Here is a 27234-nt window from a genome sequence, read left to right as displayed (position 1 = left end):
TAACCTGATCGTTTTTACCAAAACCTACAGCGCGCTCGACGAAAGGAGCAGAACCGATTAGCACAACAGGATTTGAGGAGGAGGCGAATGGAGCATACTGCCAACGTGAGTTCGCGCCCGTCATCAGAATGTCGCGCTTCACACGGAATCTCACATGCTCATCACGCCCACCCTACATCTTTCCAGTTGGAGATCCGGGTGGAAGAACTCGTTCGGACTCTGGAGAAGAAGGATCATGAGATCAGGATGCTACAGGATATCGTCAGACAGCTTCAACGGGGAGGCAAACCGGTTAGTCACCTGCCGAGCATAGCGCACGGATGGTTCAAACTTTGTTCGAGAGGTCGCTTATTCCCCTTGGCATCTCTATCCACCGCGCCCCGATCGTATAGGTGACCGAGAGCCTCGAGCTTGGTTCGAATGTGTCGTTGCACCCGCCTGCTCTCAAGGAACAATATGGGTCTACCGTGTCCGGATTAGCTTCCCCCATCCAGCCGATTCAGAGGTTACAACCTCCGCTCCAGATCACCGTTGGTGGGGATGGTCTCGGACTACCTGCCAGACCTGGCGTCAAGCGGAACGCCTCGGATGACGACTCTCGATCTGGCGTTCGGGTGGACATGGACATGCAGCCTCCGTCTTATAGTCCGTTGTCGGTTACGGTGACTCCGGGGACGTACTCTACCCACGGCCTGCGTCAGCCCGAGACGATCTGGTCCGCTCCAGCCGGGACCGTCGAGTTCCCGCCCGACGTGCAGAGACATGGACATGGACATGGACATGGACATGGACATGGACAGCAGCATCCTTTGTACAATCCTCACCCTGTGACGCCTCAGCAACAAGCAGGCGGGAACAAAGTGCAGGCCGATCGCAGGGCGTCGATCGTTGGGTACACCGGGTTCGAGCCTTACCCTCAGGGAGGCAAGCTCGGACTCAATGTCAGTAGTGGGGCGGGTCAAGGCGTACGACCTACCTCGTCGCAACAATACCAGCAGAAGCAACATTATCAATCGAATCAACATGTCCCTGGGTACGCACCGATGATCACGGGCTACCATCCCAAGTCCGGCCTAGGTACTCCTCCCAATGGCGGCCCTAGCGCTGAAACCCAAACTCAAACTCAAGCCCAAATCCAAACTCGAAACGATTACGACTACTCCCTCTTCCACACGAGCACCTCGGGAGCTTCCCGGACGCACCCTTCCAACCCGCAAGAACAACAACAACAACAACAACTACAACATGTGCACCGAATGAAACCCGAATCCGCTTCAGCTTGTCCGTCGGACATCTCGGCTAGCTCCTCGGTCATGCCGTTAGAATTGGACGTGGATGAGGCCGTCAATGCGAATCAAGCTGGATATGAACACATGACGGACGGGTTCGTCTACCCCGTCAACCAGGTGTTCCCTTCGCCTAATCAGCACCAGTCGGGGCGATGACATTTACGTTCCGTGCTTCGAGCACGTACTGTACTGTAACCAAGAGGGATAGACGACGATCATCGTGTCGCACGGGTCAGAGGAAAGGATTATCGCCGCGGGTTTCTTGTTAATAACAGAGAACCGGCGCCGACGGTACACGAAATATAGAACAGATTTACCAGATGTATCAATAATAGTCATCATCATAGTAGTGGCCATACATCGATCGGCCGGATCAGTATAGTATGTTTTGTATACACACGAGTTATATGTCATAGTCATGGTAGTCACCAAGCCGCAACGCAATTCAGACTATCTTGGTCGATGAGCGCATGGGAAGATGGTGATGATTGATACAGTGTACAGGGTCCTGCGACGTGCGGAGGGCTCTCGACAATGTCTAGGGACGCCGAAAGAGGAGGCGGGTCTCGGCGTCTGGATGGTCGTACGACGGTGACCTCGAAATCGAATCAAGTCAATAAGTGCATGATCAGGTCGCAAGGTCTGGTGGAAAAGGTCCAGCATCTCCTGGTAGGTGTTAAGCCACTTTTGAAATGATATCACCTTCACCTGGAGACCTGGAGCCCGGATTTCCACAGCTGATGCTGGTTCACATGACATCTCTGTGGTTAACGAGGAAGATAATCAACGTGATGATCCTTTCCGACGCAATAATGCTTCCAAAAGCTCTGGTCGGTTCCTGTTAAATACGCGTCGCCTAGCGTCGATTGCTCGCTTCTCCTCTCCTACATCTAGACATCCCTATATTCACTACTTCTCTGTTTCAAAAACCTCCTCCTGCTTTCAAGTCTTTTGAATATCAATTACTAGCAAATTGATTGACTTGGGAAGCAGGTATGTAAAACTCTAAAGTCTTTTGTATATCAATTACTAGCAAATTGATTGACTTGGGAAGCAGCGCAATTCTTTCAGTTCCAACACCCATCCTCTTCTCCTGCTCCTCTTCCTGCAAGCCCAAGCAGGCAAAGTCAAGAGCGTCACCGCCTCCTTCCTGTCGATCCTTATGAAGACAATGAAAAGGCCGGCCCGGAATACCAAAGGGTCATGGGAAACACAACATCTGGAAATCACAGGTCCAGGCGAGAGCTGGGCGACGGAGAAGTCGGAGAGCAGGAGTCGAGTCAAGCCACCATTGGCCAGGTCAGCTCGGCCTTGTTGTACAGGACCTCTTTATCGGAAATGAGCCAGGACGTCAGGTTCTGACGATTACAATTGAGAGGGACAGTGATCATACCATCGAGCGTTCTAGATTCAATCTCCTCAAACACAATAGAGCTTGGAACGCTACTTTGCTTCGAGGCAAGTGTTTCTCAGCTTCTGAAAGGATACCGTTGTCGTGTTTCAAGAGTGTTGCAATGCATATGGATGAATGGTGTTTTGCCACCCCTCAGAACCTCTAACGCTCTCGGCGGCTTCACGCAGAGTCCAAGGTCAAGTTCACGACTTCCTTGACCCTGCTGTTGATCTGATCATACTTGTACCATACCACCCCATAGTAGTCTGCACTTGCTCTTATTCCCTTGCCTAAACCTGGCATACAATCAAGAAACAAGACACACTTTAGGACTTAAGAGACTGTCCACCTGTTCGATAATACGATACATGATCGATCGATTCATGACCAACATGTCTTCTTCCGGGTGCGTGTCTGCTCAAACACTCTGTCTTTTCACGTTGCCGTCTCGTCATCGTCGAATCATCATAAGAACTGAGGATCATCAAGAAGAGTCGAGTAACATCAGGCTGCGCTGTGATGTTGAAGAGGAGTAAAGGTGCTTGCGTAGCCAGCGAACCATTTCAAGTGCCCGCTATCGGATATCATACCGTCAACACCGATTCTTTTCAGGATGAGAGTTCTAATCTAGTCTGGGTCTTGGTGAGACCCCCCCGAGCTGAAAAAACCCGAACAATCTTTTAGGTTAAACATCGTCGACGACTCGGACGATTTCTTACCACCCCCACCGCTCGTCGATGACGAAAACGGAACGTCACTCGATGCCACTGTAACTACAACTACAAAGAGACTCGGGTCGGGACGACCTCCCACTTCTCAGCTTTCACCTTCATCTTCTTCTTCCTCATCTCCACCACCAAACGAAACCGCAAAAGGAGAAGAAGAAGAAGAAGAAGGAGAAGACGAGGAAGACGAAGCCCTGCAAAGAGATCGTAAAAGGAGAAAACTCAACTCGGCGCAGGACGAAAGACTCCGGTTGATCGAGGCTAGGGAGAAGGAGCAGCTCGAACGTGAACGGGAGAACGAGGATGATGGGGATGGGTTGGACGTTCCCGAGATACGTCCTTGTGATGAAGAAGTAAGTAGATTCGTGGGTCGTACAAGTCCTCTGACATGGAGGAGCTGGTATGAGGCGGAGTTGGTACTGATGCAGATGCTGATTTCGGTGCCCTTTTTTTTGAAACGATAACACCACTACCATCGCCTACCATCGACTTCCACCTCCAACCTCCTCAGCCCTCAGCTCAAACCCTCGCCCTGATGACCCACACCCTCACCTCCCTCCGAGCCGCGTCGAATCCTCAGGTCCTAGAACTCCGGATCTTGACGTTACATCATTCGGACGAGAGGTTTAGCTTTTTGAAGACGGATGGGAGGTATAGGAAAGCTTGGGAGAGATTGAAGCGGGGTGAAGGGATTGGGGCGGGTGATGGTGCTGAGGCGAACAAGTCAGCGGGTTCGGGATCGGGGGCGATGGGATTGGGAGGATTGATGGGCGCCTATGGAGACAGCGATACCGATGACGATAGCGATAGCAAGGAGGACGACGTCGACGAGGAGAAGGAGGAAGACGTCCCACCCATCCCGGACGCTCCACCACCCCCCTCACCTCCCCAGAATCCGCCTCCTTTACCTTTACCTTGAGAGGGCGCCTAGTTCGAGTTCCGAGTGAGACGAGACGAGACGAGACGACACGAGACGAGGGGAAACGTCTCGATCTCCCGATTTTGCTCGCTGGGTGTTTTCGGCTGACCGCATCTGCCATCCCGTCAGGTGGTCATGCGGAGAGTCACTGGGTATCAGATCCTCCTTTAAAAAGTCGTCCTCATCTCATCAGAGCAGTGCAAGTGGAGCGCTCAAGGTATACTGAGGAGCTTCGTTAAGGTCGATCAGTGGGTTTTAGGGAATCCACCATGGGGATTAGGTCGGGAGTTTTCGACGCAGTGGGTCTCGGCCGAAGCACCAGCAAAAGAAGAAGAAGAAGAAGAAGAAGCAATCGGAAGGGATCAGACGAAGGAGAATGAGCCGAGGGCATTCGATCACTGGAGAATGCTGGTCTATATCGAATAGACGAGCGATATGATTCAAGTGGCAAGACGGACAAAGAGCATTTTCGGGTCTGGGATGGTATCACTACTACACTGTATCCGTACATGGACGTATGACGTCCTCGCCTGACGTTTCAAATATCACATGGACCGTTAAACCCTTTTCCTGAGCTCTGGAAAAGCTGCATGAGCGTGAGTAGCATGAGCGCGAGTTGCTAACTGGATGAGCTGAAGATATCAATGCAGAGCGGGCGGACCCTTGCGATTGAGCCACACCTTTTTGGGTGTAGCTTCTGATCATTTCTTGCTGCATTCAGAGGCGAGATTCCCGCTGTCCAAAGGCAAGATCGTTGGACATCTGTTGCTACACCCTCGCTACCTTTGCTCGTTCCGAATACGCGACAAGCCTTGTTCTGCAAAACACCTACCGCAAGGACATCACCCGGCCCGCTTGGACTTGAGCTCGATGAGTATTCCATTATCCTCACGTGGGAACAAGAGATGCGCTTGGACGCTCCCTTCATCTGCATCCCGCCATCATATCACGAGCAAGCACCGCAGTGGCAAGCTATCAAAGGAAGTTCTCGCAGCGCCCTCAGGATGAGATCACCCTGCCTTCGAACGGAGATGCACTCTTTTGTCTATTCGCCGGAGATGTAAATACACAAAAGAGGAGCCACGGGCGCTCCATTGTATAGGCGGTGGCTCCTTTCAGGGTTGAGTCGAAGTTCAGACATGCGATGACGTGCGATGGGCAAGGACCATAGCCGACAGAGGAGTATAAAGACGTCAAAATCCGTAAGTCGTTGATTTGAAGTGTGGCTGAGCTGACCCATGCCAAGCACTCACAATCCATCCGTCTACCTCTACCTCGCACCCTGCCATACCATCTCTCGAGACCATGTCCTCCTCCCAATCCACCTCTTCTGGGACCGTCGACCTCGACGAAATGGCTTCCAAATACTACGCCAGCTTGGATGGCAGCTCTACCGCCACCACAACCAGTCAGACCGGCTCTACCCAGACCGCCTCTACGACCGGGTCAGTCCAGCCCGGATACCAGATCGGGACGCGATCTGCTGGATCGAACGCCTCGAACCGTGACAATGACCCCATCGTGAACGTCGCTCCGGACGATACGCGCACCTTTCGCGGCGAACGTCGAGATTCCGGGTCGGCGTGATGATCGCGGCGTGTCGCCGTACGGACTTTTATAGCCCTGTGAACGTTTCCGAAAAAACGGCATCGTCGTGTAGTAGGAATATGACGATACCGACGTAGTTCCTCTGTGTGTTATCCCAAACCAAGTTCTCGCTCTGCTTTCGTTCGACTTTCCCTTGTGATCCATACTCGCGATCCCAGAGCCTCCTTCAGGTACTTCCTCGTATCTTGCTATACGATACGACGCCGTTGATAAGAGAGTAGCATATGCAACGATCTACCTTGAAATTCCGATCTGTGCAGCTCTCACCCGTGGACGCAGATTCTGAAACGCGTCTTGAACACACCCGCTCGCCCTTCCAAAACGCGCGCTTGAGCGAGTCTAGATCCATCAGATCTCCCGATCGCTCATCGAGAAGTCGTTGATGGAAGATCAGCTTCAGCCGCCAGCGTTCCTTACATTTTATATCTCTGTCATTTCGTCTCTGTCGTTCCTCATTTTTTCATGAGACGCATATGGATTGAACCCGGATTGTTTTTATTTGAGCAGGCCCCGTCATAGATGCGCATCTTGAAACTCTGAACTATGTCCCTGCCAAATCCCTCCATCACGTCCTCATTCCTCCTGAACTTGATGAGGGTGCATTCTGGCGACCAAGGTACATGTTTGTGCCACTCCAAAGAAGGATGGGAGGTGTCGAAGAAGGATCAGAATCATCGAACAAGGATCTTGCCCCCGTCCTCATCCTCAGCTTCATCGCCAAGGCCGTCCCACTCGACCATATCGGTGACCCAAGTACCGACTCTGAGGTTGCCAATCACATGACCTTTTTAAATTGTCGGCAGTAAGAACGGTGTTTACTGAATTCACAACTGCCTATACTAACCTTCTGAATGATCCAAGCGAGACCGCACTTGGTCGAAGGGGTGATTTGCTCAGGTCGAGGTCAAAGTGAACCTTTGCATACCGGTCTCACACTCACCAAACCGTCTGATCTGCCTTCCAGGACTTGTCAAGCGTGTCTTGCTTGATCATGGTCTTGAACACTTTGATGGCGCTCTAGAAATTCAGAACTGTCGAACGGATCAAGGGCACAATCTTGAGTCGACAGGAGTACCAGTAGCCTGGCTCATTGAGTTGCACCAGTCCGACACAAATCCGACTAAGCAGCCGCTTGCGCAGAAAGAAACCAGTCTCAATTGATCGATCGAAAACGAACCTTGATAGTGAACCTCTATTATCATAAACTCGAACGCAAGCGTACTCGTGATGATCTGCATCTCCTTTGGTGCCGAACATGCTTTACAGTAGCGTTGCAGACAGGGGTTATCGAGCCGAACGGATACCCCACATGTGCCTACAGTATCGTTCCTCAAACATACACTATTTGACTACGAGAAGCTAATCAGTCCGTATGTCTCTCCTCAGCCTTATGCAAGCTTAACGCAGGAGCACAAGCATACTGTAGGAGCTTTCACGAGTCCTCATCTTGCTTTGATCCAGCGCTACCATGGGCCAGACTCGTCTACAGTACAACACAACCTGCAGTGTCGAGTCGCGATTGTCAAGCAACAGCATGACGAACACACCACACAATCTTCTCCTTCTGGCTGCTGTTACCGCTCAACACCACGAACAACATGCCTAAACCTCACTTGACAGCAAGGCTAAAAAATTCACTATTGTACCCTCACCGATCAGCACGACCGACACGTCGCCTGTCCTCACCTGACACCATGCAGTAATGAGCACGTCACCAATCTTTCATTATGTAACAAGCATCATCCTGGACCAAAGACAGGAATACACGGGCATCATTCCTTGACGACAGGGACGAACACATCAAGTGATAACCAAGTATATCTCAGCCTCGCGCTGCGCCAACGTACGAGTAATTCGACGTGATGTGACCTTTACAGTGGTCTACAGTAATCCTCTCAGATTCTAGGGAACAGTATTATACTCGGTCGCTTGAATTAAGCCCCTCCGCTTGATACAAGATCCTCCAACTACAACACATTATCACAGCGTACGACACAATGTACTGCACTGCCATGGCAATAACAGTAACAGCATCAGACGGAGATCGGTAGGAAAGGAGCTGCGTCGTCCAGCTCTTGATCGTGTCTAGAGCCTTGTCGGATCTGTCGGGACAAGCTGACATATCGAACTGGACAGGGAGAATGGACGGCAACTCCGGTGGTTTGTAGTGCTCCATTAGACCCTTCAAAGATACAGCAATCCTCATACTATCCTCAGTATCAGCCTGAGCCCATTCCGTCGAATAGGTTCCGCCGGTACTGTATCGGATTGTCTGTTTGAGACAATCCTGTTCCTCGGGGAATAAGAGCGGTGAGGCCGTGGACTGAAGTTTATAATAGACGTCGGCTATGCAGAACTCTTTGAGTGCAGATAAAGATCTAGGGGGTTTTTGGGTGATTGCGGATGTGATGGACTCTTTGAAGAGGTCTTTGAATTGTTCGAATCGACAAGAATCGTTCTGATACGACAGGCAAGTACCTGATATCGCTCGAATGAAGGCTTGCGCGGGGCGATATTCCCCCCATTTAATTTGTTTTACGGGTATGGTAAGTAGAACTTGGCTTGGTAAACCCTGTCTGGTTCTGTGGTGAAGACGCACGTCTCCGTTACAGTATCAGGTGCCAGCGTCGGAGCAGAAGAAGGATCAGATTAGATAGATGTATCGATCTTTTTTGTGTGCGTGTGGATTCCTATATTCCTATACGCTAGGTCTTGTTTCGATCAGGTTCGTCTCCCTGATCGGATGTGAGAGAGCCTGGGCCAAGTTCATGACATTTGATAGCTATCGACGGTATACAATGAGATGTTGAACCGACAAAGTCGTTTGTTTATACTTGCAGGTCCCCCACAAGGTTTGCCACCGAGAGGGGAGGAGGAGAAGACGACTTTCCGCTTCCGGACGTGTCCGACACGTTCGAACGAGGAGCTAAGTCAACAACTACTAGAGTAGCTATAGCTATAGCTATACATTATTCTATACTTCACCTCGTCTTCTGCATCTAGATCACACATAAGCTACTCGAGACCACAAGCCATGTCCGCTACCAAAGCTATCATCCTCGCTGGAGGTGGGACCAAGGGTGAGTCCGCCCGTTGTCGAAGCATTGAGACAGCCGTCGATCCCCGGAGGTTGATACTCTCTAACCTTCGATATGTATTAGGTACGAGGATGCGTCCTCTCACCCTGGACACCCCTAAACCCCTCCTCCCTATCGCTGGCAAGGTGAGTCATTCGAACCCCCTTCAATTCAATTCCTGATCGCCCGACCCGACCAAGGATCTTCCTTGAAACCTACGCAATTCAATCTCCTCCGGACGCTAATATAGCACCTACCGTATACTATGTACTGTACACTGTACTGTATACGACGATTTTACACACACAGCCGATGATCTACCACCCCCTCCTAGCCTTGTCCAAGATAAAAGGTCTGACCGAGGTCGTCATCATCGGGTTCTACGAGGACAGCCTGTTTGCGGATTTCATCAAACAGGCCAAGAGGGAGTTTCCCGGGTTGTCTATCACGTACGTCCTCTCTGCGTCCTGCCTCCCCCCCCCTTGCTTATGATCTACATTATATAATCAGAATGGGAGGTGTTGTGTTATTGAAACGATTGGAAGCTCGAGAGCTGATTGCGATCTTTGTCCTCCTCGTTCTACTATACTAGGTATCTGAGGGAATACAGAGCTCTAGGGACCGCTGGGGGGTTGTACCACTGTAAGTCCCCCCCTCCCCCCCCGGCTCGATGCTCTGCTTCTGTCAATCGCACGCACCGTACCGCGACCTCTCCGGTCTAGCTAACAAGAACCCTCTTATCTCGTCCCCTTCCCCCCTTCCCCAACTTTGCATTCGCAGTCCGGGACGCAATCCTCCCCAACCTCAAAGAATTCTACGTAATCAACGCCGACATCTGCTCCTCCTTCCCCCTCTCCGAGCTCTCCGACCTGCATTCCAAGCACCGGGGCGTAGGTACCATCTTGGGCGTAAACGTCGCCAAAGACACTGCTACCAAGTATGGGTGTATCGTACACGACCCCAGCTCGGCGCAGGTCTTGCATTACGTGGAGAAGCCGGAAAAGTGGATTAGCAGTTTGATCAATGGGGGCGTTTACTGTGAGTTTCCTGGTCCTGGGGAGATGATATCTATTTGCATTTGCAAGGGGGAAACGAGGAGGAGCAGAGCTGATTAGGATATGATATGGATGTTGGTGGACGAGGTAGTGTTCGACAGGTCGTTCTTTGACGAGGTCAAGATCGCCATGGAGACCAAACAAAAGGATGCCGCGTACGTACCGATCTGAATTTCTCGATTGAATGGCACGAACGAGAAAATTGACGTAAATCCACTTCGTCCCTCCCCCCAATCCCTCGACATGCCGCGCCCCACCTCGCCCGACCCACAGCGAAGACCCCTTTGGCGAACAAGACGACCTCCTCCGTCTCGAACAAGACGTCATCGTCCCCCTGGCCGCCTCGAAAAAGATGTTCGTCTACGAATCCAAAGACTTCTGGCGTCAGATCAAGACCGCCGGATCGGCCGTCCCAGCCTCGGCGCTCTACCTGGCTCAGTTCCAGAAGACGAATTCCAAGCTCCTCACTCCCCCTGGGAAAGCTGGGTCGGGTGGGCCGACGATCTTGCCACCGGTGTTTATCGACCCGACGGCAGAGGTCGATGAGACGGCCAAGATCGGGCCGAACGTCTCGTTGGGTGGGTCAAAGGGGGCCTCGTTAACAGTCCGGAACTGGACCGTCGTTGCTGATCCGTGTCTCGTCTTGGCTTGGTTGTTGTTCTTGCCTTTACAGGCCCCGCCGTACGGATCGCCGCTGGAGCTCGAGTCAAGGATGCCATCCTCATGGAAGGAGCGTTCGTCGACGTAAGCCCAACCTCCTACCTCATCCTCTCTATTTCCTCTCCACCAGTACCAGCTGAAAATGTCGGAACTTTCCTGGGGTAGAAACACGCCTGCGTGCAGAACGCCATCGTCGGCAAGGACTGCAAGATCGGGCAGTGGAGTCGGATCGACGGAGAACCCGCGGCTATGGATGGGGACGGCAAGCAGTTGGATATCACCATCTTGGGTGAGTCATCCGGAATAACCTCTTCGTGCACATGCCTCTGAGGCTAATGCCGGGCGGTTGCAGCTACCAACGTGACCGTCGCCAAGGAGACTGTCATTCGATCGTGAGTACCCTGAACCCTGATTCGACTCGCACGTCGGACAGCAAATTGATTCGCCTCGTTCGTGCTTCCAGGTGCATCGTCCTGCCGAGCAAGACGCTGACCTCCAGCGCCGCCGGAAGGGTCCTCTTGTAAATTCGCTTATCGATCCGCAAGACCTTCTGCTGTATGGCTTTTGGGCGGGTTTGGATGTACCGGTCGGTCGGGTTTGGTTGGGCTTGTTTTCTTGCACTTATACATGTCATATTAGATGGATGAACCGTATGGATCCACTGAAGAACAGGCCGACGATCTTCGGCGGACTTGCCAATCACACACCTGTTTGCCTCTTTCACTGTGTCGGAGCGGATCTGAATAACGGTCCAGCTGTCCAGAGGATCGAGTCTTTTGGAAGCATCCCTCTCTCTGTACCGAATCTTCCAGCGCACAGGGATGATCATGGGAGATGCAGCCCGCGCTTGAATGCACTATGACGATGTATTGCTTGAGCCAGCTCGACAAAGGTCAGTCCTGCACTATACCTTTGGCGTCTACAACGGATCGGCTCATCTACAACAAACTGACCCAGCTGTGCACAGATCACTGGCCAATCGAGAGATCCTTGGAATTTTACAATGGAAAGTTCATCTCAAACGAAGCGTTCGCTCAACTGCAAATCACCCAGGATCTTGCTAGTTGAGTGGTCATTATGGAGGTATGTATAGTTGTCCTTACCACGCAACCGCGACTATTCGACTGATCGAGACTATGTCATGAGCCGCTAAGGTATATGAATCGATATTTGTGTCTTTCTGCATGGAATTTAGGACTGGCCTTAATTTTCGTCCTGCAGCTATCGCACGAAGTGCTCCATCTGTTGACACCAAGACCCCTGCTATCCAGTCCGCTGGCTGAATGAAACAGAGCTGCGAGCATCGCAAGTGGTTCTTGTCAAGGCGACTCCGATCCTGAAACACGCCGCGAGTTCATGTCGAAACAATTGAAGACAATACAACGTTTCATTCGCATATCGTCCAACACACATCTTCTGTCTTTACGGGACAAGCCCGACCGTCGTCTCTGGTCTGCGGGCGGACCTCTTTACAGCTTGGCCAGCACCTCGGGCATATCAGAATAGACGGCTCCTTTGCCCTTGTTCTTGAAGTTTTGCACGGCCCGGGTCATGTCCTACAATAAGCAACCGGGAAGATTAGCGGGTGGACGACTCGTTTTCGCGAGGATGTGTAGTGAGACTTGCCTCGGTCTGTAACATCGCCCTATAGATGCGGAGGCTCGGTCGGTCAGCTAAGCATGAAAGGAAGGGGATCTGAGCCGCCCGACTTACATGTTCCAGGCGGCGGTATAGTTCAGTCCGTCGTCAACGCTATAGAAAGAGAAGGTGGTCTCAGCTCTCCCCTTGGAAGTGATGGTATGGCCTCGGGGCGACTTACGAATGGTCCCTCGAGTCTAACCAAGATCGCACAATCGGTACAGGATCAGCATCAGCCATTCACACGTCTCATCACTTTGATCATTGCCCAATTAGGTAGGAGGATCCGACTCTCACAATTCAAGATATTCTTCGTCCCCAAAACAGCCACAGGGCTCTTCCCCGCTACAACCCCTCCCATCCTGACCGCCTCCTCTTCGACCCCCTTCAATCCACCGGGTACGACCTTGCTGACGAACCCCATCCCCTCAGCTTCTATCGCTCCGAACCGACGGCCCGTGAAACATAGTTCTCTGGCAAGAGAGGCTGAAGAGATTATCTTGGGGAATCTTTGGAGGGTGCCGATGTCTGCTGCTAGGCCGACGTCTACTTCCTGCAATTGCGATTTGGCGGTTTTGTCAGGCGGGTAAGTCAGAAAGGCAATGACTAAGTACATCTGCAGGTCTAGAGGCTAGAAGTGCCAGGGACAGAGGGGGACTAGATGAAATTTGCGGCTTACGAGGATCCCAAACACGGCAGACTCGGAAGCCAACCGGATATCACACGCGCTGGCGATATCCACTCCTATCACCCACCCGTCACCATACCCATACGATACAGATACAGATGTAGCCCATGTTCAGCTTTTCGAAGCGCCGGAGCAAGAGGAGCAAGAAGAAGGGAGACGAACCGAGCCCGAGACATAACCCGTTAATAGCCGCGATCACCGGCTTGTGACACTTTTCGATCGAGGTGATGGCATCTTGAAAATCCTAATCGAGTCGTCGTATTACGTCCACATCCACATCCACGTCGAGATTGAGGCAGATTGAGTGATCCGTGTCAGAGTATTCAAATTAATGTTGATAGATCCACCGTGGGAGAAGACGTGGATTGTTTGGAGGGAGGGAGGTGCTCACCTTGACATGATGGTGCAGAATATACCCTTTCCTCCCTACATCCAAGTCTTTACCTCCGGACAAGGTGTCCGTATCATTGACTAATAGCGAAGTCGATATCGTGATATTCAGCTCCACCCGTCAGCTAACCCCAGAAAACGTCTTGCCGGTACGGTCCGGGAACTCACGGTCCAACCCCGCAGTAAAGAGCTTATCGAAAGCGCTCGAAAGGACGATACACCGGACTTCTGGGTGGGAAGAGACGTGGTCGAACGTCCGGTGTAGTTCTCGCCAGTACCTAGATTGAGTGATATGGTTTGGTTTTGGAATGATTTCAGTCCGAATCCGTATGTGGAGATGGTGTTGACTGTACTGACGGTTCGTTGAAAGCGTTCACTGGGCCTCTGAACGATTGATGTTACGACATAAAGGACATATGCATAAAGGTCAGCTCGACCTCGGCGTCCCGCGTTCAGACGACTGACCGGTTCAGACGGAGCAGGACGAGTCCTTTCGATGGCGACAAGGCCTGGATATACTTGGATCCGGGGATATTGAAGCTGGCGTACGAGGTCATGGTCGTTATCTGAATGCTGATGATCTGCTCAGGCTATAGGGTGAATGCTTAGAGGTAGAGATGTAATCTGTTAATGCCAGGGTTACTACTACTGTACTCTCGGGCGATGAACCGGCAACTTGACAAAGACCGAAGCGAAGTTTGCCCGGGTAACAACAACCATAGTCATCATCGACGGCGTCAACTCCACCCTCCTGTGAGTTCACAGATCACAGAGTATATTCGGGGGACAAGCTCATAAGGTATAAGTCAATCAAACTGCTATACAAGATCCGCGGTGAAGAAATCGAGCGGCTGGTCGTGAAGGCCTCATTTACGGCTCTGGGAGGAAATCGCAATAGCCGGTCCCCATTGGCACTCCAACTCGAGAGGCCGACCAGTCAAACTCGTACCATCACACCCGCCCGTCAGATCCTTCCACCAGGAGCTTTCGGGAGTACCAACGCCTTGCCCTTTTCCATCCTCTCTTTCCTCCCTACCCCCGCCTGTCCGCCCGGACGGGCAGACAGCGCCTTCGTACTATTCGTCATCGTCGTTTTCGTAGTGGCAGTCGCAGTCGTCTTTGGAGCGATCTTCGTAGCAGCTTTTACGGACCCGGGCGTCATCGAAGTCGGAGTCGTAGGCGAGATCGGACTATCCCTCCCTTCACTCCCAACCCCATTCCCATTCCCGTGTGCGTGTGCGTGTCCTTGTGGGAACCGTAACCTCCCGGCAAACTTGGCCTGCTGTCGATCGGTATTGACTGACATGCTCAGATTCGTCGGTCTCACTCGACCTGTGCTGACCGGTCGAGCAGCAGCAGCGTGGGTCTCGGTCGTGGATCCGACACGAGATCGACCGGAGGTGGATAACCTACTAACAGGTCTGATCGTGGACGGCCCTCTCGTCTGGCCATTGCCATTAGGGCTGGCGATCCGTTCATGAGTGACAGCAGCCCCCCTCATCCCGCTCCCCGTCTTCCGTACGGCTCGTCTATTCGGGCTGTTCCCCGGCGACACCCCGGAAGCCGCTCGAATGGGTGTAGGTCGCATGGTCGTATCAACCAGACCATCCCCATTTCCATCCCCATCCCCAGCGTCATCCCGTTCCCTCGGTGCGGGACCCATAGAGAACCGCCCTTCTCGTCTAGGTCGTCTTCCCGTCGTCGTCCCGACCGCCCCGTCCATCGAGGTAGGTCGGGTAGCACGGAGCGTGTTGGCAAAGATGAGCGACATGGCTCCTTCGCTATCGTCCGAATCATCGCTCTGGTCGCGATCGTGGTCGTCTTCGTCACCGTTCTCGTCTTCGTTGTTCGTGTCGTGGTTGCGTGTATGTTCGTGAGGTTCGTCATTATAGTCGTTGTTATCATTGTCGTGTTCGTTCTCGTCTTCGTCTTCTTTGATGGATACATGGGTACTGTTGTTGTTATTGTGTTCAGTTCGCGAGGTGGTAGGGGAAAGGCCGAACGAAGCGGAACGTGAATGGCTGATGCTGCGGAAGAAGACAGGGCAGGGCATCAGCAAGAGCGGTTAACACCATGTCCTGAATGCCGACTCACTCTTGCATGTCGGTCCTACAAACAGGGGTGGAACATCCACGTCAGTTCAGGAGCCTCTCGTGAACAAGCCGGACCGCTCACATTCCGTTCGAAAAGATCGCTCCAGAGGAAACGTGCCATTCTAGGACCTTGACAAACTAATAGCGGAAGCGTTCAAGGTCAGCAGTAGGTCTTGCGTTTGGCATACCTTTGAGACGCACCTTGTACAGATTACGCGGCGTGATCTGCCGACTCCTCCGTCCGATCGTGGCCTGACGTCCCTTGCCATCACCATCGTGCTTGGTGGATTGATGACCGACAGCCAGGGTGGTCGTACCAGTCTTTTGCACTAGCAGCGAGACGTCCGAGAAGACACTGGAGGTCGAAGCCGTGATCCTCATCGTGATCAGCTTTTGGGTCGCAATCGCTATCGAGGCCGGACTTCCACCACCCAATTCTCCTTCTCTTCATGCCTCATCAGATCGCTCAGGCGCTTGAAACTCCTTCGCTGTCCAGAATCCTCTCTTGACCTTCGTCTGACGCTACCTCGGCTCGGACTAGCGGGGATAGTTGCCGGCGGATTGTAACGATGCTCCTCAACATATACTCGAGAAGGCTTGGGAACGGCCAGGAGCTAAAATATCACAAGATTGAACCATTAGGGAAGGTGCTGAGCCTGTCAGAGAGCAGGGCCACGAGCTCACCTTGTCGTTCTCCAACCCTTCTACCCGGGCAATGGCATCTCTCGTCTTTTCTCTTTGTTCCTGAGACGACTTTTCGTCCTCTATACGCCTCACGATACTGTCCACCTGTTCCAAGATAAGCATGGTCCCGTCGAACTCGTGGCTGGTCGCATCGGTGTGCTAGAATGAGCGAAAATCGTGCATCAGCGATCGTCAAGCTGAACCCGACAGAGGCTTGGCTCACGAATAGCAAGTTCTGGAACAACAACGGGTACTTCAAGAGTCTCTGGAAAGGTTTGCTGAGCGAGATGACTAGTCCGCTCTCGCCCCGATCCTTAGCGAGCTCTTCAAGGCTCTAACACAACGGTAAAAAGGAAGTATAAGCCGCGAGCTTCACAGCCAGTGGTTTGCAGTGGCTGCTCACTAGTAGGTACCGCCCTAGCCGGACTTCCTCGGGTACCAAACCCTTTTCCGACTTTTTACTTGCGGCTTCAGCGGCGAGCACGGCAGATTCTACCTGTTGCAACGCCTTTTCCAGGTGAAGAACGTAAATGGCATATTGGTTGAGCACCGAAGCCTACGGATGAAACACGCGTCAGTCAACGCTGACCTGATCTCTAACGGTCGTGGACGAGAAACTCTACTCACGTTGGCAATAAAGATGTCGGTCAACGACCTGACCAACGGGTATTGGTCGTCGTACCGCTTCCTCAGCTGATCAGCCAGGTTCAGATGACCGTCCAGAACACCATGTCCCAGCACGTCGAGGATAATCTTGAGATCTTCAGGCAACTCGGGAAGATGCGCATGATCCCTAAAGTTATCCATCCCAGACGAGCCGGAAGGCATCCTCTCTCGTTTTTTATGCAGCTTGTTGTGCTTTGTCGACGAGTCTGCCGTGGTAGGTATCGATTCAGAATCTTCGGACTTGGCAGCGGGTCTGAGGGAGAATCTGGAATGCTTCGCTGAAAACGACTGATTGAGCATGTTCGACAGCCCGTTGGTTTTACCTCGAGGTGGAGGAGGCAACGAATGGTGTGACCGGCCATTCTTCGTGGATCCGGCGGGCTCTTGATCAGACGGTCGCCCATTGACCAGGACCGAGTATTTCTCATTCGGCTTGATCCTGATGGTCTCGTCGTTCAGCTCGGACCTGTCCAACCCGGTCGCATCGCTACGCGTCTGATCAGAGATGGCGGTATTGGTCGTATCCATCGAACCCCCTCGTTCTCGTTGACGGGAAGACACGCTCCCCGAGAAATCCCTCCCAGAGCCGATATTAGCGTGGTGCATCATCGTCGGACTAGCAAACCTCGCTGCGATGGGCAAGTTTTCACATTCCTCATCGATCGAAGGTGGGGAATTGGTCGAGCTGTAGCTCGGCGATTTGGAGCGGTGCAGGTTGTTGTTGGTCATGTACGAATGGAGAGATGGGACCGAGTCTGAGCGCGGGGAGCCCATAGGAGAGGAAAATGAAGGGATGACGGGGGGTTCATCCGTCGAGGGAGGAAGCAGCGAGTCGATGAAGGTGGTCTTCAACCTGCATAGCTCCGTCACGTAGCTGTAATGTAAAACAGCAAGGGTTCATATCATCATCAGCCGTCACATCTACGAGCCCAAATCACATGGCCCGCCGATTTGAACCTGACGATCACACTCACCGATCTTCGCTACTGACAATCTCCCACAGGACCTCCTGCCTAGTCCGTTCCCTCGGACTCAAATTCTGGACGAGGTCTTCCTCAGTAATCTCGCTCCAACTCTGTCTGACCGCACAGAACCTCGCATGGTCCAGTCCTCCCGTCTCAATCCCCGGGGCGGTCCTCGCCCTCACCCGGGCTGAATGTATGGACGAGGCCGAGGTGGATGTGGATGTATTTGTAGGTGATTGGAGTTGATGTTGATAGGATGAGGTGGATGTAGGAGGTGGGGTCATGCTCGATCCGGAACTCGGAGGTGGGGTAGGAAGCGGTCCATCGGTCGTCTCTGCTCGACGATGCGATAGCCGGGATGTGAACCTCGGTTTCGAGGTGGTCGATGTCAGCGGAGTGATCAGGGTAGGCGGGGCAGAACCTTTCTTGGTTATCCTGATCCGAGAGTTCGAGCCGATCCCCATCCCGGTTCCCATATTCGTCGGTGCATCAGTACCGTTACTATTCCCAGTTCCCTTTTTCTGAGTCCCCGTCAGATCGCTATCCGCCCTCAACTTGTCCCTCGACCGAAAGACGTTTTTCGCCCGTAACATCGCGCTGCGGGACTCGGCTTTCTCCTCCTGCCTCTGACTCTGAGGCTGAGGATTAGAGACTGAGGGCGAGGAAGAAAAGTCCGCAATAGGGTCGACTTTGTCCCAAGCGATAGAATCTAGGGCGATGCTCGTAGCAGGGGTCCGGATGGGGGAGACAAAGGCCACCCGTTTCGTCGGGTTGTTGACTGTCATCGTGGGATCTTCGGTTGTACGCAGCATCTGGGCATAATCGTCGGATTCCCCCGGCGAAAGCGTAGATTCGTTGTATTCATGTTCGTGGGAAATCTCCGGGTGAAGAGGTTCCATGGAAAAAGGAGTCGTCGGGCGAGCAGGACCGGAGATGGAGGATGAGGTGATGGTACTCTCTAGCATCCCTGGGCTGATCTGAGAATCGGCCGTAGAGACAGCCGTCTGGGTTCGGGATAGATCTTCCCCCAACTTTGATCCGGAAATCTCTTTCCCCTGCGCTCGAGATAGAGTTCCCGACCACATCTCTGCGAACCCTCCGCTTTTGGGTCGTTGTTGTTGAGAAAGGGTGTCATCTTTATCCTTGTTCGTATTCGAGTCCTGCCTCGAGAATCGTCTCGCCGGTTTAGGTGCCTTCAACGACGCCGCACCGGGAGTAGCTATGGTTTGGCGGGGCTCATCGTTCTCCTTTTCCGAGGTAGATGATACGGACCGTTCTTTATGTCGGAGTCGTTGGAAGATGGACTTCATCGTGAGATTGGAGAAGAGGCGGGAAAGGTAGGACGGAAGGAATGGGCGGTGAGGATCGGAATTGATCACGTCGATCAAGGTCGTCCCCAGTCGCAATTTCGCCGCAGTTTTTTCGTCAGAGTGGTAGATTGATTGTTACAGTTCTTGATTTCCGAGCTAGTATGTCTAGTCTTGCGATAGTGTGAGAGTCATCGAGATTGTGAATAGCTTGATGTATTGAAGATGATGAACAAGATGCAAGATGAAGTCAACTTTGATCAAACGCGACGATGCGACTTGGTAAACAAATGACAAGCTTCGGAAACAAAATCTGATTCCGAACAGAGTAGTGAGGGGCAAATCCATCATGTCGATTCATTGCACTCTACATTCCTCCCATAAAACTATCTACCAAAGCCCTGAACAGCGCGGAAAGTAGCAAGGGTACACAGTTATCCGGCCGACTCAGACGTCCGTCGTTTCGCCATCCTGCCGGTGACGGTGCTGCGCCTGGCGGGGGTGATGACGATGCAGGTTGTTCGGGTTCGACCACGATGACCTCGAGCGTACCTCGTTCTAGGTCGGAAGAGACTTTTTCGTCGGGCTCGGATGGGGTTGGTGAAGGAGCTTCGGGGATACGAGTGTACTCGTCCCGCTCGCGTATCGTCATAGAAGGTTGAAGACGAGCGTCGAACGGACTACGAACAAGATCGGCAGAAGGAGTGGGAGAGGGATCAGGCATCGCTGCAGATTTTGATGATTGTGAATCGTCCCATCCTGCCTTCAATCAGAAGCATCCCCCAGCAAACCGATTGCCAGTCTCTTATACCTGTCTAAAGTGCTTATCTGAACCAGAGGAAGATGACGCCATTGGAGGTCTTCCTTTCATCTATCCCCCTTCGACCTGATATGATAGCAACTTGCGACAACCTTGCGCAATATTCAGTGCAGCGATCTAGAGGTCGTTCCTTGCCGCCATGACGGCTCTTTCGAGTCTGAAGCGATACTGTGCCGAACGTTCAGTAGCGCTGATCTATTGATGTGGGCGATCACGCTTCCCTTGCTCGTCGCGTATGCAGGACAAGAATGTGAACGAGAATTAACAGACCCGCACTTCTCCGAATGGGGGTATTGGTGCAATGGTTCATGGCATATGACATAGAAAGAGTAGTGGTTTCGAGTTTCGGCCCGGCTCTGTGCTCAGGTGGTATACAACTCCTGGTTGACGATTGTGTTGTTGTTATTGTTGTTGTTTCTTGCTTTTGCCAGATGTTCGTTCGTTGAGCACAGGTGTACCTTCCGCCTAATTCGGCAAAGGCTCCTGGTCCAACCAGTCCAAAAAGTCCGGGGTAAAGTAGGTCAAGATGATGCTCGCGCCAGCTCTCAAGAAGCTCCCCACCGTCTCCTCGGCCATCAACCTCAGATCATAGACGCCCTTTTCCGCCCCGGCGTGGATCATGGCGAATTCGCCAGAGACTTGGTAGACGGCGGTAGGGTGGTCCGGTTGCAAGGTCGCGCAGTCCTGGATGATGTCGAGGTAGGGAAGACCGGGTTTGACCATGAGGATGTCGGCGCCTTCGAGGACGTCTCGGTTCTGTGAAAAGGCCAGTAGGTAATAAGTATTATTTAGCTTGACGTGACTAGGCTATAGTACGCACGATGGCTCGTCGGGCCAGACCCTTGGCGAAAGGCGGGAGCTGGTAGCATTTTCGGTCTCCAGCCATAGGAGCACTGCCAGCAGCCTCTCTGCAAAACCATATAATTCTCATCAGCTACCGCCCGATCCACCTGTATCCGCTCATTGCCTTACCTGAACGGCCCATAAAGTCCACTCGCAAACTTGGCCGAATAGCTCATTACACCACACCTGTTCGCATACCCATGTTCGATCAACATCGTCTTGATTGACTTGATCCTCCCGTCCATCATATCGCTCGGAGCGACGAGATGGGCTCCAGCCTTGGCATAGGCGAGAGCGACTTCACCGATTCGTTTCGCCGAGGCCGAAGGGTCGAGGTGCGGTGCCCCGTTGGCGTGGTTGGGAATGGGAGTAAAGACATCGGGTTTGCTCTGGGCGGTAGGGTCGACCTTCGAACGGCCCGAAGCGGGAGGGGTAGGAGGGGACTCTTCGTACAGCTTGTAGTCCGATCCGAACACCCACGGGCTCTGCGGCCTGCTGGACGAGTCATCCGTCGCACCGGTGGAGAAAGTAAGAGGATGGCCGCCGGCCTTCTCCTTGTCGAGATCAGCGACGGTCTGACCGTGCTTGAGACCGCCGAGGGAGTAGCTGGAGGGTACGCCGCAATGACCGTGGTTGGTGTACTCGCACAAGCAGACGTCAGCAGCGAGGAGCAGCTTGGGGAATAGCTTGGTGAGGAGTTTGAGAGCTTGTACGACGGGGGTCACATCAGAGTCGGCGTGTGTCCCACATTCGTCCTATCGACGCTCATCCCAAGTTCAGCGATGCGGATGAAACCATGTTCGAGACCGCCAGCGACTCTCACCTTTTCCAGCTCGACAGGAACACCAAACAAGATGACGCTCCTCAAACCCTTCTCCACTAACGGTCTCAAGAACCCCTCGAGCTTGTTGATTCCCCATCGTTTCTGACCCGGCAGTGACTTAATCTCGATCTCGGCGTCCGGGTCGTCGGTGATAAAGATGGGGTACATGAGCATGTCCTTGCTCAAGGTCCTGCCTCGAGACTGATAAGTTCGCAAAAGAGGGTGGTGGTAACCTCCAGCGAGGATCGACCTGTCATAACGATGAGAAACAGCGTCAGTATACACTTGTGACGTAACATGATCTCGATCGAGACTGGAGCGAGGTGAACTTACGAAATGTCAAGATAAGGTTGGGACGTCTGTACCGGATGGCCGCCATTGCGGCGGAACGGTCAGTAACATGATCACAGAGAGAGCGCAGAACCAGCTACATACCATGTTGATACGATGCAGATTATGAGCTAACTGAGGCAATGATTTCGCAGGATTTGCAGGAAGGTGAAGGGAAAGACCGTTCAAGGGAAGTTGAACCGAGATTATATGAGGCGATCTGAACTCGAAGCAATGACGAGGTGGAGGTTGCAGAAAAAGTTGTACGTCTCAGTTTTTTTGTGTTGATTGAAACTAAATATGAAGCGCGGTTGGGACAGTGGTAGTCCATAAGACTTCGATGGTCTTATCCACCAGTAATCTTGGCGTCGTCGGTTCGATCCCGGCACTGCGCTTCCTTTTTGCCTTTTTCGACCCCCCTCTTGCCTTCTGACCTTCCAGGGCTTTGCACGGAACGTCCTCTCAGTCATCAAGCTGCCCGGCCACCGGTTAGCGTTGTCGAAGGCAAGGACGGCATTGTTTGCCACGGCTCCATGGTCAGGACATAAGATCGCGATGACATACGGTTTCGAAACTCCTTATGGCTACAGATTGTCGAATGCAGTGTATCAGCCGAGAGAATGCCTGTCCGAACGCGATATCCCTTAGTAAGGCCATCATTCTTGATCCTCGTTATCGACGGCGTTGTCCAGCTTGCGTCGCTTGTTGCTAGCTTTATCCTCTGTCGGATGAGTATCAAGTTCTTTCTGTGGGTCTTGTTCACCTGGCATCTGCGGGACGATAGTGGAGATCGAACTACGCGAAGTTATGAACATGAGCGTAAAGTTGCGACAAGTCGGTGCTGTCAGAAACTCACCTGTCGACGATGACCCCGTGCTTCTCAGCTTCCGTTTTCCTCCAATCGTCTCCGTTAGATACCGATCCTTGACTGGAACGACACGGAAGATTTGACGACTTTCAGCTTTCCCGTCGTTCAAAGACTGTCAGTCCAGCCGGATACGAACCCCACCATCGTCGCTTGCGTCTGCTCTGAGTTCACTCGCATATTCATACTTTCCTTGGTGACCAGATCGACGCTCCTGAATCTCCAACGGAAGAACGTGAATATCACCACGAGCAAGCAAGGAAGGAGGAAATTCGTGCAAGGACTCACGTCTGCTCGATAGTCCCGCTTGCATTGACGATCAATCCTTGTCCTCCATTACCATCTCCCTTGGATTCGATATTGGCCGGGATTGACGATCCTGCTTCTTGAAGTGCGCTGACGTCCGGAAGATTGAATGTGAGACTCTTGTCGTCAAGAATGCTCAACATGCGAACAAGACACTCACTCGCTCTTCCTCTTCGTGCCGCTCGCCTTCCTATTCTCGCTCGTACTACCGCTCGCCACAGCTGATTCGACGCTACTCCCACTGGTCCTCTTCTTTTTAGGTGCTTTGATCGTCGTCTTCGTCTTGCTTGAAGAGGCGGTAGCATGTGCGGTACCTGCCGTTCGATTTGGAATCGCCATAGGACCCCGGTAGATCAGAGATAGTTGAAACCCGCATCGAAAGGATGATGGTATGGGGGCTCACCTTCTGGTTTCTTGATCAGGTCCGCTAGCTTGATCTTCGAACTAACTCCCATAAACTTGTACATCTCCATCTGACTGACATGTCCGTCGAAACTATCCTGACTGCTAGACAGCTCTACCAAATGTTGCATCTCGCCAGTCTCTTCCATATCACAGTTGATCTGCAAAGCTTTCCCAGAGGTAGAATCAATCCCATGCTTGGTTGATAGCTTCCAACAATGGTTCTTGATCTTAATATCGAACAAGGCCAAGGTAGCCGATTCTGGGTCCCAACCGAGTTGATCGACGACCATCGCTTTCAGGCCACGGGCGAGGCTTTTCAGGTCTCGCCAGGTCATCTCGTCGTCGAGCTGTTCGACGCAGTAGGCGATATAGCTTTCGATACGCTCTGCGGACCACAAAGTCAGAGGAGCATGTAAGCTGAAATCTTGTTACAGTGAAGATCAAGACTGTTATTGAGCTACGAAAGACTTACTGGTGATTAGTGTTGCCAAACGAGTATATTCGTAATCGTATTCATATTCGTTTGATGATGACATCTGATATTCGTATTCGTACTCGTAATCTACCCACGATTACGAGTATTGTATTCGTATTCAGTGAATATTAGTGATGGCCACGGTCATGGAACAGAAGGTCATGACCGTCTTCTGATCGTCTGTTTTGACCGTCTTGACCGTCTTAAAAGGTCAAACGTGATCGTCTTGATCGTCTTAGAAGGTCAAACAGACGATCACGGTCACAGACTGTTGGATATAGAAGATCATGTTTTGACCATTTATGATCGTTTATTACAACTTGACATTGGTTTAGTGGTTATGATTTCTTTTTGCAAGCTTGCCACCTTATCATTGTGGTCTTGGGTTCGATACACACTCACGCTACAGTAGTTTTGCCTGCTGTGCGTGGTCGGCAGATGTACCGGAAGCAACTTGCCTGCTTGAAGCAGGCAAGTTGCTTCCGATTGGAGGCGTCATGAGAATGCATATGCATCTTAGAGGCATCACGGGAACGCATATGCATGTTGAAGTCAGGGGCTGGGGTGCTATCGACACGTCGACAGCACATCAGGTAAAATATTCGTCTTACATATCTTTTCCGAGGGAACAACACTTTTCGCTCCACAGTTTCCAACATTATCTTCTGGATCTTTCTCGATACATCTCTGGATTGAGCTGTTGCAATGCTTAGTGATTCTTCCGACAATGGCGACATGGAGATACACCAGAAATGGAAACGACAACAATCCGAAGACGTGATCGACGTGGACGGACGGGATGATTCTGATGACATCCAGGTACTCGACGGGTCTGCAATTCTTGGTGAGTCTCTGCTGGCTTACCCATCATATGACTACCCCACTCTCATACGATCACCTCTACGATAAAGCAACCCCAACGAAAAGACCGAAGCTCACCTCCCCTGTTTTGACGTCGGGCAGGTCGGGCAGAGGAGCTCCGGGTAAGTATTTTTCTTGCGACATTACGCTTCCTTTCTAGCCGTAACATTCATTTCACCAATAGGCAAGCCCAAGCTCAAACTCGCCATCCCTCCGGATGACGCCCCTCTAGAAGACCACTTTGCTCATCTCGAAGCATGGTGCGTCATCCACTACGACAACGGAGCCAACAGGACCAACTCTGAGTATGAACGGCCTCGACTGGCGACAGAAGAGGAAGTTGTGAGAGCCAAAGGGACGGGAGAGAAGCCAGTGAAATACTGGTTATGGCGTTGTCGGTAAGTTCTGATGGTAGTCTTTCGGCTTCAGCCAGTCGGACTGTTGGTGACATCTTACCTTTGCATTGCTGTTGTGCCGTCAGACACTGCCGAGTCTACACCTCCCTTAAGCTTGCTAAGAATGCGGGTTCACACACCGGCCTCTCCAATCATATAACCAGGTGCAATGCAAGGCCGGAGAATAAAACAGACGGCATGATTCAGGGCCGCTTGTTCGAAAAGAAACCCATTGTAAACTCAGAGCCGCTCTTGGCTGAGACTCGACATGCAATCATTGTGTGGATGGCACAGAATGGGCATCCCTTCACTGTTGTGGATCAACCAGGCGTAAGTCTATCTTCTCAGCATTGTCTTAACAAAAGAGAACTGATGGGTTACCGTTCCTGCTCAGTTCAAAGAGATGTTCACCCGCTCGTTTCCAGCAATGGCTGCCGTCCTTCCTTCCCGTAAGATGGTGAAGGATGATCTTCAGAGGGTCCACAATATCAATCGTGAACGACTCGGCAATCATCTTTCCCAGCATCCTGGGGTTTTTCACATCTCGACTGATGGCTGGACTGATCGGAGTGGCAATGCATTCATTGGGATCATCTGCAACTGGACCGAAGTTATAGGTACCACTGTCAAGCCTCGCTCAGTGTTGATTGATTTTGCCTCGTGAGTCGACTATGGCGATGGGAATATTCTAGCCATCTTCGACTAAAGTCATTTTCATCGTCTTGCAGCTCACCCGAACGTCACACAGGCGAGGCTTTAGCTGAAGTTATGAACAAGTCCCTCCGGTCATGGCATATCCATCAGCATGTTCTCACCATTGTGTGTGACAATGCCTCCGCAAACGATGTGATGATTGACAAGCTGGCCGACAATGATTGGGCTCGGTTCAACTCATCTTCAAAAGGACGAGTACGTTGTTTTGCTCATATTCTAAACTTGGTGACGGGAGTGAGTATAACAGAGTGAGAGTGTCGAATCAGTCCAGTGCTCAATTTTGTTTGAATGACTAGGCTATCATTGAAGGGGCCACTGGTCACAAGTGGTCATCGGAGGAAGCAATAGAAGTTCTCCCGGATGACGACCATAGCTATGGTTCAGATGATCAAGAGGAGATGGAGGCTGAGATCTGGCCGACGGCCTCTCAAATTGCCCCAGACCAGTCGATTCTTGACTCTCTTACTCTCCCCATGGTTCCGGCTGCCAATTCAGCTGGGCAGGAGATCAAGAACGATCAGTCGACGCTCTCTGGCGCTTTGTACAAGGTATGTCTCAACCCGGCGTGTTACAGATCCTATGGTTTGCTGATTCATAACAAACTCTGTTCATACAGTCTCGGTTGCTAGCGAAACGTCTCAAGTACCGTTCAGAATACAAGCGGAGGTGGAATGAGGCTATTGAAAATCTTGTCGCTGCAAAGATACTAAAACCGGGCAGCACGTACACTATTCCTATCGATGTCCAGACTCGGTGGAACTCGACATTCCATTGTCTTCAGGCAATCAGCAATGCCCAAGACGTGCTCAAAGAATTTTACTCGCTGCTGCCATCCAAACAGATCAGCGGAGAAGAGAAGTTGGTCGCTGCCGACCTTGGATTGATCAACGAAATGATCCCAATCTTGAAGGTCTGTCTAGAAAAAGGATATGATAGATGCCGTGACATTATTTGGGAATTAACTGTCGTCTTCTTTAGCTTCTTCACATCTGTACCAAGAGATTCTCTACGGGTGTTGAGACCAACATCGAGAACCAATCAATCGCTGGAGTCATTCCGGTGATGGACACCCTCACTGTGGCCTTTGATCGCTTCAGTTCACGGAACACAGTCTCGCCTGCTGTCAAGCACGGTATCCAGAGGGGTCAGAACCTTCTCGATAAATACTACAGTAAGACGGACGAGACTGTAATGTATCGAGTTGCCATTCGTAAGCACTTTGGTCCCAAGAAGACAACTC

The 27234-nt window shown here is 51.9% G+C and overlaps 8 protein-coding genes and 1 non-coding gene across 9 annotated transcripts; 5 read left to right on the top strand and 4 right to left on the bottom strand.

Annotated features, from left to right (window-relative positions):
• Positions 1–270: 270 nt before the first annotated feature.
• Positions 271–1722, top strand: HD553DRAFT_310633 (uncharacterized protein). The gene has a single exon (XM_046179857.1). It carries the CDS (start codon positions 621–623, stop codon positions 1443–1445), a length of 825 nt encoding a protein of 274 aa, XP_046037267.1. The 5' UTR covers positions 271–620; the 3' UTR covers positions 1446–1722.
• Positions 1723–2990: 1268 nt separating this feature from the next.
• HD553DRAFT_229536 (uncharacterized protein) lies at positions 2991–4605 on the top strand. Its single transcript, XM_046177300.1, has 4 exons — positions 2991–3088; positions 3175–3283; positions 3357–3760; positions 3919–4605. Exons 2-4 carry the CDS (start codon positions 3202–3204, stop codon positions 4324–4326), a joined length of 894 nt encoding a protein of 297 aa, XP_046037266.1. The 5' UTR covers positions 2991–3088; positions 3175–3201; the 3' UTR covers positions 4327–4605.
• Positions 4606–8771: 4166 nt separating this feature from the next.
• HD553DRAFT_229368 (nucleotide-diphospho-sugar transferase) lies at positions 8772–11432 on the top strand. The gene is made up of 11 exons (XM_046177298.1): positions 8772–9157; positions 9321–9460; positions 9604–9653; positions 9792–10049; positions 10158–10221; positions 10340–10644; positions 10740–10810; positions 10892–11015; positions 11079–11118; positions 11190–11312; positions 11366–11432. The coding sequence occupies exons 1-10, from the start codon at positions 8969–8971 to the stop codon at positions 11248–11250; spliced, it is 1302 nt and encodes a 433-aa protein (XP_046037265.1). The 5' UTR covers positions 8772–8968; the 3' UTR covers positions 11251–11312; positions 11366–11432.
• A 680-nt stretch (positions 11433–12112) lies between these two features.
• On the bottom strand, positions 12113–14159 carry HD553DRAFT_229393 (ClpP/crotonase). The gene is made up of 11 exons (XM_046177299.1): positions 13908–14159; positions 13800–13826; positions 13611–13720; positions 13444–13523; positions 13215–13296; positions 13044–13108; positions 12662–12917; positions 12546–12561; positions 12440–12478; positions 12353–12371; positions 12113–12282 (listed from the first exon to the last, which is right to left on the bottom strand). Exons 1-11 carry the CDS (start codon positions 13997–13999, stop codon positions 12196–12198), a joined length of 873 nt encoding a protein of 290 aa, XP_046037264.1. The 5' UTR covers positions 14000–14159; the 3' UTR covers positions 12113–12195.
• A 1514-nt stretch (positions 14160–15673) lies between these two features.
• HD553DRAFT_271478 (Dbl homology domain-containing protein) lies at positions 15674–18314 on the bottom strand (the record flags this gene model as incomplete). The annotated part of the gene is made up of 7 exons (XM_046177716.1): positions 15674–15925; positions 15964–16149; positions 16220–16378; positions 16443–16553; positions 16623–16775; positions 16847–17759; positions 17887–18314. The coding sequence occupies 7 exons, from the start codon at positions 18312–18314 to the stop codon at positions 15674–15676; spliced, it is 2202 nt and encodes a 733-aa protein (XP_046037263.1).
• A 2128-nt stretch (positions 18315–20442) lies between these two features.
• Positions 20443–21892, bottom strand: HD553DRAFT_271588 (porphobilinogen synthase; the record flags this gene model as incomplete). The annotated part of the gene is made up of 5 exons (XM_046177721.1): positions 20443–20733; positions 20798–20885; positions 20950–21209; positions 21438–21575; positions 21644–21892. Coding segments are annotated over 5 exons (1026 nt in total), but the record flags the coding sequence as incomplete, so codon positions are not given.
• A 386-nt stretch (positions 21893–22278) lies between these two features.
• HD553DRAFT_t47 lies at positions 22279–22368 on the top strand. The gene has a single exon. It is a non-coding gene; the product is annotated as a tRNA-Arg (tRNA).
• A 261-nt stretch (positions 22369–22629) lies between these two features.
• Positions 22630–24085, bottom strand: HD553DRAFT_341716 (uncharacterized protein; the record flags this gene model as incomplete). The annotated part of the gene is made up of 6 exons (XM_046182662.1): positions 22630–22768; positions 22830–22901; positions 23127–23234; positions 23305–23458; positions 23548–23934; positions 24022–24085. 6 exons carry the CDS (start codon positions 24083–24085, stop codon positions 22630–22632), a joined length of 924 nt encoding a protein of 307 aa, XP_046037261.1.
• Positions 24086–26048: 1963 nt separating this feature from the next.
• On the top strand, positions 26049–26246 carry HD553DRAFT_271332 (uncharacterized protein; the record flags this gene model as incomplete). Its single annotated transcript, XM_046177708.1, has 1 exon — positions 26049–26246. The coding sequence occupies one exon, from the start codon at positions 26049–26051 to the stop codon at positions 26244–26246; it is 198 nt and encodes a 65-aa protein (XP_046037260.1).
• Between the last annotated feature and the right edge of the window lie 988 nt (positions 26247–27234).

The sequence above is a fragment of the Filobasidium floriforme genome (assembly GCF_021052385.1).
Source record: "Filobasidium floriforme strain CBS 6241 chromosome Unknown HD553scaffold_9, whole genome shotgun sequence".
Lineage (NCBI taxonomy): Eukaryota > Fungi > Basidiomycota > Tremellomycetes > Filobasidiales > Filobasidiaceae > Filobasidium > Filobasidium floriforme.
Note: the sequence above shows the minus strand (reverse complement) of the source record. Positions and strands in the feature narration are given on the sequence as shown.